The sequence below is a fragment of the Rousettus aegyptiacus genome, unplaced genomic scaffold (genome assembly GCF_014176215.1).
Source record: "Rousettus aegyptiacus isolate mRouAeg1 unplaced genomic scaffold, mRouAeg1.p scaffold_m13_p_5, whole genome shotgun sequence".
Classification (NCBI taxonomy): domain Eukaryota; kingdom Metazoa; phylum Chordata; class Mammalia; order Chiroptera; family Pteropodidae; genus Rousettus; species Rousettus aegyptiacus.
The window spans coordinates 9,877,354-9,889,878 of record NW_023416308.1 but is presented as its reverse complement, the minus strand read 5'-3'; the positions used below and the strand labels follow the sequence as shown (position 1 = coordinate 9,889,878).

Genomic DNA, 12,525 nt, shown 5'->3' with positions numbered 1-12,525 from the left:
CGCGGGGGTGGGCAGTTGGGAAGGCGAGCAAAGCCCGAGCTCTTTGGGGCTGACGTTCTGATGGGTGTGTGTGTGTGTGTGTGTGTGTGTGTGTGTGTGTGTGTGTGATGCTGGTGACGGATGGGCGCTTAACCATGGAAACCAATAAACAGGATCATTTGTGGGATCGCGATAACTGTTAACAAGGGGGAAAAAGTAGGGTGCTGTGATGGGGACACTGGAGGTGGTTGGGAAGGGGTCACACTACAAGCTGGAGGGAGAGCGCTCTGGGCAGTAGGAAGTGCACAGGCCGGATCCGGTGGGTTCACGGCTTTGAACTCGGCTGCTCGCCTGTGCCTCGAAAGAGAAGGCAGCGATGATGGGGGTGGGGGGGGGGGGGGTGGGTAGTGCCTGCTGACAGGCAGCCCAGAGGGGTGCAGAAGGTTCTGGAGCTGGTCTCTTCACCCCTGTGGTTTTAAGGTCAGCCGTGCCACTGCCCTGAGTCTCAGTTTCTTCACGTGAAAAGTGGGTGGGAGATGAGTAGCTCCCCTTGGTGGTGTCAGGTTTCCACGAGAGGGTTTGTGAAAGATCTCTAGGAGGTCCTCGGTCTGTCCTGCACTCCCTTCCAGCTTTCACGGACTCTGCGTTCGTGTTTTTTTCTTCTTTTCTTTCCTTTTTTTTTTTTTTTTTTTTTAAAAAAAAAGCACCTCAACGGTAATGATTTGGGGCTGCAGCAAGCCAAACCCCAGAGTCTGGCCCATCAGTTTCTGGGTTTATCTTGGTTTAGAATCCGAGTGAAAAAAAGTTCCCAGTTTCACATTAGAGATTTCAGACATGATTATTTATAGCTCCGTCACATGTCTTGACTTTAAACTTTTTTTTTTTTGTTTATGCTGCTAAATTTACCATCATGCTAATACTGAGTACAGTAATAAGGCACTGAAGATGCTCAGCTCCAGGAGGGTCTGAAAAATTTTCCATCTGCAGTGGGAAGTGCTAGGCTGCCCCCTGGTGTGGAGATGGAGAACTGCATCTCTGGGTTTCTGCTCTCTCATTCAGGGTCCTGGGATCCATGTTTCTGACCCCAGGCCCGGGAGACCTTATTTTGCACCCAGGCAGTACCAGGGCAAGAGGGTGGGCTCAGCGTGGGTGCGCTATTTCCAGAAGCCCTGTGTTTCTTCACTGGACTATGGAACCTTTGGACCCTTTGCCGGTCAGCTCAGCATGGACTTGAATTGAGGGTGACCTAAAAATAAATTAGGGCACCTGGCAGAGTGAGGCGCTTCAAAGGCCCTTTTCTCACTGTGGTTCCTTCCTCACCTTCATCTCTAGGCTGTTTGGACCCTCTGTTTCGGGAGAGAGCTATTGTGCCGAGGGCCCGGGACGTGGGATCAGATCCTGAGTTCAAATCCTGATGCTGCTTTAGTTATATGACCTCGGACATGGTTCCAACGCCTCTGAGCCTCAGTTTCCCCATCCGTTGAATGTTAATGACAGTCTAACGCCCACTTTAGCATTGTTCTGATTTATAAGGCAGTGCCTCTGGAACCATTTTGGAAAATTATCTATGTAGTGATGTAGGGGGGTTAGCCAGTACTTTTGTAAAATACAATAAGAATGATTTACTAGAAAAATGAAAGGCACCAAAAAAACCCCAAGAAAAATATGAGCCTTACTTTGAAAATATTAGATTCGACAAACAGAATTTGTCAAGTAGCTATCAAGGCATCTAAATGCTAAATGCTCTCAATTTCTGCAGCTAACCAGAGGGGACTTGTGTACAGGCTTTTCGGGGTGTGTGTCTTCAGCCTGCATCCACCTCAGGGCACGGAGGGCGGGTGATTCTCTTGTATCCCTAGTCTTTTTATTTAGAAAGCCCCTAAAAAGATCTTTGGATGAGCGAGAGTTTCTCTTAGAATAAACAGAACTCCCATCATTATCATCCTGAGATCCTGGATCACGGCTCTGTACGAGGCTGTTCTCTTAATTGTGCGTCCTTGGTCTCCACGCTGAACCCTGGCTGCCCTTCCCTTCTGGCTTCTGTACTTGGGCCTCGTGATTGGCAGATCTGTCTTGTCTGCCCCACTGAGAGCCCCTCAGGCCTGGACTGGTGCAGACTGCTCTTTGAATTCTCAGGGCCCCGGAACAAGGTCTTGTCCCTTCTGGAACTGCTCAGAAAATGTCTGCTGAGCATGTGAGCCCAGGAAGGGTGCCACACGCACCCTGGCTTCCAGAATGGGGATTCTGCCCTGGTTTTATTGCCCAAGGATCTGGATGCTTAAGCTCGTCTGAGAAACAAACAGCTTTCATTTCATAATTCAGATAGTAGATGGATGCTGCTCACGCTCGCCTGATCCTCAGAATCATTGGGGTGCTGTGTTTTTCCAGATTCCTGGGCCTTTTCCGGATTGACTGAATCAGGATTTCTAGGGGATAGGCCCAGAGGATGATTTTTAACAAATGCCTCCAGATGATTCTTATAGTCAGGAAATCCTTATAGTCAGGTGAAAGAGGGAACTAACATGTAAAATTATCTAGTACCTTGGGAGAGCTACTTAAGCAGCTCCTTGGTCCTCGGTTTCCTCATCTGTAAAATGTGGGTATTACTGCGGTTATTGTGAAGATTAAGTCAAATAATATATATGCAGTGCTCAGCAGAAAACCTGTCATATTATTTATATATTATATACATTTAAAGCATATTTAATGAAATGATTGACACTGTCTGTCCCACATCTTTATTATTGGCAAACATCTGATTTTCATGAAATTTGTAACTAATTATCATCTAGGTAATTCAGGCTTATAGAAAAATTATAAGATACACATGCACAAAAATGAGCAAATAAGTCTTACCTATAATAACCCAGAGATGCAGTTGCTAACACTTTGAACTACTGATTACTTCTAGTCTGTGTGTATGTGTGTACATAGTAAGTATATATTATATTACGTATACATACATGTTATATGTAAATATATATTATGTATATATACATGTTACATATTGTTTTATATATACACAATATAATATGCATAAAATATTAAATACATATTACATATATGTGTGCAGGTGTATATATTATATAACATGTTATATATGTATAAATATATAACGTGCATATAACACAAATGTAACACCGTTTATGTCTAATACATATTATATGTTGTTATATATATAATACGCACATACACATTAATTTAATTTTCAGAAAACAGGATGATACGATCCCCGTTATTTTGGCTGCTGTTTTTGCACTTGACAGTAGATCATGACGTTTTTTGCGTGTCAATAAATAAGAGCTTGTGAGACTTGGGATCGAATCCTGATCCCTCCACTTAGTCACTTGATGACCCCGGGCAAGCTGTTCAACCCTTCTGGGCCTTGATTTTCTCATTTGTAGAATGGGGCGACGGTTAGACCTCTAGCTCAGTGTGGCTGTGCGGATTAAGCAGATAATTCATAGCAAGTGCTTAGCAGAGAGAAGCCCTGCTAGCTGGCAGCCATGACTGCTCTACACCAGCAGTCTTGAGGGGCTGATGGGAACAGCTTTCAGTTCCTGGGGCCTTTGTTTGGGGGTGCGGGTGGGGCGGTCGCTGCTCAGTCTTTGCCTGGTCCAGTGTCACACTCTGGGCAGTTTTCTGGGTTTTTCTCTACTAGGACTAGTGACGCCCTTTTCTTGAAAGGACATTCTTGGTTTCCTTTGCCTCAAGAGGAAGACCTGGACCTCCCCAGTCATCTTCCCCATTCCATCTGTGCCCTAAAGCCCAATCTGTGCCCCCCGCCCCTCCCGTTGCTAATACATCATGGTGGGGGCGCCCCTTGATTCTCGCTCCTGGGCAGGTAAAGGTCCAGTCTCAGGGGGACCCTAGAGACACCTCCCCAACATCCATACATTCCTTCCACTACAAGTTAAAACACAGTGCATGTGTCTACGTGGGGGAGGACTTGGCTTGTCTTCTGCGCAGATGTTTTGTCACGTGATGCCTCACCAGGCCTGTGAGGAAAGGTGACATGCGCCCGTTTTGCAGATGAGAAAGTGGAGGCTCAGGAAGCTGATGGGACTCGCCCGCGCCTCAGAACTAGAATTCAGAAACTTACTTCTCCCATAACACCCAGAAGGCTTCCCAGGATTGGTGTGGCCCTCTCTCTACCCTGGAGGGGCCGGTGCCAGTTCAGTGGGAAGGACCCGTGAACAACTCAGTGCAGCATCCTGGTAAAGAGAGGGAGCTTTGGGGTCATATCCTGGCTCCTAGTCATAAATGGTCCTATGGATCTGGGCGAGTGATTTAACCTCCCGATGTCTCAGATTTCTTGTTTACAGGATGGGCTCAGACTACCAGCCTCAGAGCCGGCATTGTCACATGGATTCAAAATGAACAAACACATTCAGAGTATTTATCCCACGGCGCCAGGCACACTGCAAGCGTCTAGTGAAAGGTGGCTGCTGTCATGGCTATTATTCCCCCAAATTCTTTAATGTAGCTGACAAAGATGCCCTCAGCAGACATCTCAGAATTGCTTGCATCATGGGCTTTTGACCCTGGTATCAAAGGACTCCCTCACGCGGAAGATTAAAAAGAAAGAGGCAATTCTGTAGGAACCAACAGGAGAGGTCCTTGGGGCTTACTACAGAATGGAAAAAAAAAAGTAAGCTTGCAGAAAAATGCATGTTGCATGATACAATTTATGTCAAAAACCCCAGCCCTATACATAAAACCACAATGCAGTTTCTATACGTATATACATATGTATGAAAATGCATAGAAAAAGATCTGGAAAAGTAGAGTGATCTCAGTAGCTTCCTTCATTACTTCTAAGGAGAGGGAGGGGGCCCGCATTCGTGGGGGTGGTCAAAGGTAGCTTTGGCTTTATCCGAAATGTTCTAACCTTTTTTTTTTTTAACCAGGAAAATATATACACGTGTTAATTAAATGATGAACGTTATCCTTTCTGCAATGTTGGGGCTTTGGAATCAGACTTGGGTTGGAATCTTAGCTGTCTGGTTGTGTGAGTGTGAGCAAATGTCTTACCTTCTCTGTGCTCATGTCTTCAGCTGTGAAGTGTAGATCTTAATAGCATCTAGCTCCTGGAAATGTGGGAATATAGTGACATGACTCATGTAAAACCATCAGCCTGGGCTTGGCCCGTGGACGTGCTCGATGATGGTACTTTCGTTGTTATTATTACACTTATTTCATTTATCCCTCCACATTTGGAAGGGGGCTCCTTAACCCTTTAAGTTGTCTTTATTATCAACAAGTTACAATGCAAGAGAAACTGTGATAAATTTTATAATAAGGGTGGGTACAAATAAAATGCCAGGGAAGAACTGATAAAGACTTGCCGGAGAAGGTGATGTTTGAGATGGACTTTGGAGAAAAAAAAAAATCAGATTTCTGTGAGTTGATGGGGTTGTGTATCAGTTAGCCAGAGATCCCAATAATAGGTACCAACCAACCACAACACCTTACATTGTAGGATATGTATAATGCCCAGCCTGTTCACTGAGGGGACTGGAAACAATGACATCCCAATATCAGTAAGCACGCCGAGTACCCAAATCTTGGCTTCCAAGTGTCATTTTCCAGCACTCCTTGGAGAAAAGACTGATTCAGAGTGGGGGCAGGGAAAGAACAAGATGACTTCCTGTTGCAACAGGAAGTAGGGAATAGTTCCAAGAATGATGGGGATGTGTCAAAGTGGTTTCTTCTCTGTGGTTTTCTGTACCTGGGTAAAGGAAAATGGTTAAAAAAAGTTGCACAATAAAAGACAGACATGAGAGTTCTGTAGATACCTTGAGTGAGAACCTCGCTCAGAAGTCTTGACAGGTCAGACCCTATTCATTCAGCAATAAGTGAGGGAATGTTTTCTCTTTAACATTTTCTATTCTAAATTTTCATTTGTGATTTCAAAAGGAAAGTGTTTCAGGCGCATGAGCATCCCATGACTATCATGCCACTGTTGACAGTGGAATGTAGGCTTCTCAAGAATGGCAACTTTCATTTCATTAGTAAGGTGAATAAACTTCATGTGAATCTAAAAACCAGTTTTCTGATTGGTTGCAATGGGTTTCAGTCTTAGATGTCAGTGAGGCTGGACAGGGCAGCTCTTGGCTTCTGTGGCATCTCCCCCTGACAACCCCAGTGGGAAGTGAGGGCTGTCCTCTGAGTGCCTGAGAGAGTCACTGGGGGGACTTCATAGTGGCCCAGCCTGGCTCACTTGTTCCAGATGCTGGGGCCAGGCCCGGGTCACATGCTCACCTGTAGCCTGGGTCACTTGCCTGCCTGCAGCCTGTGTGGGGTGGGGTGGGCTGGGTGAGACCAGCCTTACCTGAACCATATGGACTAGGAGGCAAAGAAGGAAGATTCCCCTCAAAGAAAGTTGAAGTATTCTTTTCAGCAAAAGGGAAATGCGACCAGTTGGACAGAAGCCACGTTTGCCCACTCTTATAACCCCGCTCTGAATTTTGTGATCCTAGCATTGCTGTCTTCGTGATGAATGATGGTTGACAGTTCTTGGAAGTACCAAAGGCATTGACATACCTAAGTGTTTTACTTTTGTTTCATTTAATTATCTTATTAAATATATTTTAAATTACAAATAGATGAGACTATGCTTTGGGTAACTATAGAAACAAAGCGAAAATGTATAAAGAACAGTTAACCGTTTTTTCTCACTCCGTTGATAGATTCTTCCCGCCCCAGTTCGCAGCCTGGGGTGTCTCCCACACTTGTCTGCTCTGCTCACGCACACACGGATTGCTTTTGTCGCCGTTGCTAGGTTTTCCATAACTAGCAATAAAACACTTTTCCGCCTGTCATGGGATCCCTCTGCAAACATGGGCTCTGGTCCGTCTCCTTTTAAAAAGTATTTGTTAAGTTGCGAATACTTGTATGCGATTTAAGTAAGATTCAGGTGGTAACAAAGGGTTTGAATAACATGTTTCTCCTGCCTCTGTTTTCCACTCCCCCTTCCCTCCCCTTGACGGGCTGAGAATCTTTCCAAAAAGATTACAAAGATAAATACATTTCCCACGTGAATGGGGGAGGATGTTTGTCATCTGTCGTGGAGACCGTTCGTATGGGCACCGTAGTACACACATCCGCATTTTATTTTGTAGCCGCTCAGAGTTCCGGTGTGGGCACGAACCCTCAGTAGTATGAGTCTTCTCCTGATGGACCCTCGGGGCGTTTGCAATCTCTTGCCATCGCAAACAGAACTGTAGGAAATATCCTTCTAACCTGGTCATTTTGCACAGAATGGACGCGGTGTCTGCAGGATGAGTTCCCAGGAGTGGCACTGTGGGGTCCAAGGATCTGGGCAGTGGAGACGTAGATGGGCGCAGCCCAAAGGCCCCCACTGGGGTGCTGCCGATGCGCGCGCCTCGCAGTTGCACCAGCCTTCAGAACGCGGAGCTGGTTGGGGTTCGTGTGGGGTCGGGGCAGTGGGGAGATCCTTGCCGCCCCTCCTTGTGACGATGCCCCCTGAGACGTGTCCTCCTCTGTGTCTCCGCAGAGCAAGCTGGTGAAATACTTCAGCCGGCAGCTGTCCTGCAAAAAGAAGGTGGCCCTGCAGGAGCGCAACGCCGAGCTGGACGGCTTCCCCCAGCTCCGGCACTGGTTCCGGATCGTCGACATGCGCAAGGAAGTCCTGGAGGTGACCGGAAGTGGCCCCTGTCCCCCCCCCCCACCGCTCCCCCTCCCTCCCCTCCGCCCCCCCCTCCGCCAGCTCTTTATGCAGCTGGGATTTGGCTGGGCCTGGCACATAGTAGGCCCTGATAAATATGTAATGAGTGAAGACAGGATCTCTGATGCCGTCTGGTGGGTTATTAAGAGTGGGGTTTAGATTCTGAAAGAAAACCAATAGAACGCATGCCAGCCATCAAAAAGAAAAAAAAAAGAAAAAAAAAAGAAAAAAGAGCGTGTTTCCAGAGTCAGAACTTTCTTTTCAGCCCCGCCACTTATTAGCTCTGTCACTCTGGCCAGATTACTTGGCCTCTTAGACCAGCACTGTCCAGCAGGCCTTTCTGCTGCGATGGGGGATATTTTCGATCCGTTCTGTCTGACGCAGTAGCACTTGAATCGTGGTCAGTTGCGTGTGGCCGAGGCACTGAATTTTAACCTGCGTTTAGTGTTTCATTAAGTGGCCAGGGGCCACCATGTTGGACACCGAAGCCTTGAGAGCGTTCGTCTTCTCCCCTGTTAAATGGGGGTAATGACATCTCCTCCTCTTAGCTGGCGTGTGCAATGCGATGACCCATAGTAAATGTTCAGTCCTGCTCCGGCACCTGATAGCGCGTAGTGAGTGTCGGCTGATCGGTATTGTTGCTGTTGTTGAAAAACTTTGGAACTGGGAGGTTCTCTAAAGGCTAAATGGAACGAGAACCGTCTTGGGGTGGACGGCACCCGTAAGACCCCTAGGATCGCGGGATTTCCTTTCCCTCTTGGACCCCGGGGCCCCACTGTGGCCAGCCCTTCCTAATAAAAGCGGCCCACATTCATCGCATCTGCGGTGCGAGGCGTTGTACTAAGGGCTCGACGAGCAGACTCTCAACTGCCGAGACTGCTCAGACCCTCACGATGACCTGTGGACGTAGAGACGCCTTGCTCGTGAGTGGGCCGGGGCTGGCAGGAGAACCCAGTTCAGCTGGTCTCCCGAGCCTAGGGCAGAAGGCACTTCGTCCTTCCCTCCTTTTCCTGTTGCTGGCGCCTCCCCAAGCTGGGGAGAAGAGGGGGCGCCCCCTGCCTGCAAGGCGAAGCACCATTTCTCAAGGTGCCTCCCTCTTCCTGCTTGAAGGGGCCTGGAAGGCTCTCTGTCACCTTTTGTTTGTTTCAGACCTTGCCCGAATGCGGCACACGCCCACCCCCACGTTCCCGCCCCCTTCCCGTCCATCATGCACGTGCGCACCAGACTGTGTACGGTCATATATTCCCTTATTTCATTCCCAGGATGGCAGTGTCATGTGACAATCCTTAAAATGGCAGGTCCTGTGTAAGTACAGACAGTAGTTCATTTTACTCGCATGGCCCAGTACGCTTTTCAGAGCTTCTGGGACCATTATTTTTCAAGTGGAGCAAATAACGCAGATGTCTTCTAGATGAGGGGGTTGAACTCCGGTGGCCCTCAAGCTGTACGTGATGCACAGACATTTTTGTAGTTGTTGTTTGGTTGATAGGGTTTTCAAAGAATGTTTTTTTTTGAGCCAATATTTAAAAGTTGAAAGAGTTTGCATTAAACCCCAGATCTCTGGCTTCTCTTGAAAAATCAATTGCTGACCACACTGAACCGAATTCCTCCGCCACTTGGATCCTGCAGTCTCCCAAGGTCACAGCTTTGCTCATTTAGGTTTACCTGCCCTGCAGGTACCTGAGCTGGGCTCTTGAGAGAAACTTGAGAATCTTGAGCCCAAGGCCACCAGCAAAGATGCGAGGACAGAGCTCGCATGCCAGCTCTCTGTGTGCAGCTCACATGTGCGTCCACCAGAGGTCCCCTTTCTGTTGGGGAATCAGTAGTAAGGAGAACGCTCCCAAGCCAGACTGCCTGGGTTTAAACTTACTGTGTGACCTTGGACAAGTGGTCTAATCTCTCTGAATTTCAGTGCCCTAGTTACAGACTAATGATGATGATAAATATACCTACGTTATGTGGTATTTCTGACATAAAAAAGAAAATCCATGAAAAGCCCTTAGATCAGCGCTTCATTAATTATTATTATTATTATTATTATTATTATTTTACCAAACTGAAGCGAATCTGCTCTTTTGGCCCAGGTTTATTAAGGCTTTCTCCATTTTTGATGTCATTATTACTTCTGTGATTTCTTTTTTTGTGTGACTAAATGTCCGTGTAAATTGAATATTTTGGGGGGTAAGTTATAGGGTAGAATGCACAAATGAATCTTGCAGCAAAGAGGAGAATTCTTTTATGTTGGCAGTCATCTCTTCTAAATGTGCTTCATTTTGTACTTCAGATCCTGGTCCATCACCTTTCTCAAAGTGGGGCTGATCTTCAAAGTGTCCGTATTTGAGAAAACCTCTAAATGACTCTGCCCCCTGTCCTAGTGAGTTTGAAAGGCACCAATTGGAAAGTCACTGATTTGGCTTCGTGGCTTTTGCTCTGAATCTTTTTTTTTTTTTTTTTTTTTTTAGAATTTTTGTGCTGATGCAGTTTTCCTCTTTCTGGATGTCAAGTTCAACGAGGGTGCGATGGGGTGTGTGGGTGTCCTATTTTGCTGTAGTACACAGATACGGCCACAAGAGGGCACAAATATTCCACATATTGCCCTAGAATCTCCATCCTTAGTTATCTGAAACTCTTATTTAAATAGTAACAACAAAAATAAATGTAAAAACACTGGATACCATTAAGTGCTATAAAGTGAAGGCTGTCTTTTTTGTTTGTGCACAGATATAGAAGTTTGACAAATTTTAAGGGAGTATCCATATTATGGTGTCTAGATACATATCCTTTCAGGAAAGGGGGGTTGGTTGCTGGTGGCTGTGAAGAGACGCCTACCCAAAACATTTAGTAGAGGAGGGGGGACAGCCATCAGGGGACTGGGGCTGTCCAGTTTGCTCTGTTCTGAGTTCACTCTAAATTTTGGACAAGTCACTGCAGTTCAAGCTGAGCAGGAGGCACGGAGGGCCCTCCAAAGATGGGTAAATTGGAGTCTTTCCCGCAAGGAATTCAGAATTGAAATGGGGATACATCATTAACTACCAGGATTTATGGAGTACCGTGTGCTAAGCATACGTGCTTCCTTGCAAAGTATGTGCGCTTAAGATTCCCATTTTATAGGTGCGTAAAGGGAGGCTCAAACAGATTAAACGGTTCTCTAGCTAATGATAAAGCTGAGAGCAAACCTAGGCTTCTCTGACCCCAGAATCAGAGACCCAACTATTACGCCAAGCACGCATCCACACGTTGCGGGTGTTCCGCTAGGTTCCGCTAGAGGGCAGCGTGGCGGCTCAGCTGGCGTTCATCCCCTCTAGGCAGGTGAGGTCTACTTACCACCCATCTTCCCTCCCTAGGAAATCACCCCCGGCCGGCTGAGTCTGGAGGACCTCTTGGAGATGACAGATGAGCAGGTGTGTGAGACCGTGGAGAAATATGGAGCCAACCGGGAGGAGTGTGCCCGCCTCAATGCCTCCCTCTCCTGCCTTCGTAACGTCCACATGTCAGGTGAGCAGGCCCAGTGGGACGGACGGACGGACAGACCGACATCTGCTGCCATTCCTGCAGCCTCTTGCGCCTGCAGCCGCTGGCCAGGACTAGACCCGGTCCACTCTGAGTGGTAAATGCTGCTCACGTGTGGAGGGGGACGGGGCAGTGATTTGGAAGCCAGGAGTGGGGCTCCTGGGAACTCTGGTTCAAGGGGGACCTTCCGAGGTTACAGAGAGTTCGCGTCTGGATAATTAGGGTCCAGATGTGGACATAGTGGGTGTGCGTACGAGACTCGATTGCTTTACCTTAGGTGTTCTAAAGTGCCTTTGTATTTTGAGTCGACATCTAGCTTATTTTTTTCCTCATAAATGTACATTCATTGTAAAATAAACCAGAAAATAGATAAACAAAAATTAAATAACTACCCTAAGCTCCACCCTGTAGAGACCTACTGTTGTTATTTTAGTATAAGTTTTGGTATAATTCTTCCAGACCAGTGGGTATGTGTATACTTTCTTTAGAAAATAGGATTATCCGTACATATTATTTTGAAGTGTGCTTATTTTCCTCACCTAACACAATAACCTCTGCGACCTGTTTTATCAGTTTGGGGTCCAAATATATTGTCTTCTTTCTTTGATTTTTCTCATGAATTGCTATTCTCCTTTTGCCTTTTTGGGCAGGACATCAGATATCATCCTCTTGAGGCTTCCAGCTTCTTTCTAGCCTCCTGATTTTTTTTCCCCACAAATTCTGAGGCCTTTTCAGTGTTTAAGGGATTAGCTTTGCAAACATCCGCCAAAGAAAAGCGTTCTCGGTCCGCCCGCCCGGTTGTTTCAGTTCCCGCCACAAGGTGTCGCTGTTGCCCATGAGTCTGGCACAGTCAGGCTGATGCTTATTCGTAAAATGCCCTGGCTGGCTTTAACAGGCAACATTCAGCAAGCATCTATGGAGTGACTGCTTTGTGCCAGCTGTGCTGAGGATGCAGCAGTGAACAAAAGAGAACATAATGAAATGGGTCATTGGCCCAGATTCCCCCTGGCATGCCCCGCTTTGTAGTCTTTCTTGCCAGCAGATCGCGCTCAGGGCTGTAAAAAAGAGACCATCCGTTGGGGGCTGTCCTGTCATTGAAGGATGTTTAGACCATCCCTGTTCTCTATCTACTAGATACCAGTAGCCCTGCCACCCCCCCGCCCCCCATCCCAGTCCCAGTCATGACAAACAGAAACGTCCCTGGATAGTTTTAAATGTTCTTGGGTCGAGGGGTGGCACAGCAGAATTGCCCCCCAGTCAACCAACTCTGAAAGTTACATTACTCCTTACTCTAGCGCAATACTGTCGGACTCACCTGACATTTGCATGGCTAAGAGGGGCCTCTC

At 46.9% G+C, this 12,525-nt stretch overlaps 1 protein-coding gene across 3 annotated transcripts in view; it reads left to right on the top strand.

The window, feature by feature from the left end:
* KSR2 (kinase suppressor of ras 2) overlaps positions 1-12,525 on the top strand; it is a 336,358-nt gene that overhangs the window by 53,057 nt on the left and 270,776 nt on the right. For all 3 annotated transcript variants that reach the window (XM_016149513.2, XM_016149511.2, XM_016149512.2), the window contains exons 2-3: positions 7,499-7,639; positions 11,014-11,164. In XM_016149513.2, the coding sequence (XP_016004999.1) occupies positions 7,499-7,639; positions 11,014-11,164 (292 nt within the window). The remainder of the gene's footprint in view (positions 1-7,498; positions 7,640-11,013; positions 11,165-12,525) is intronic.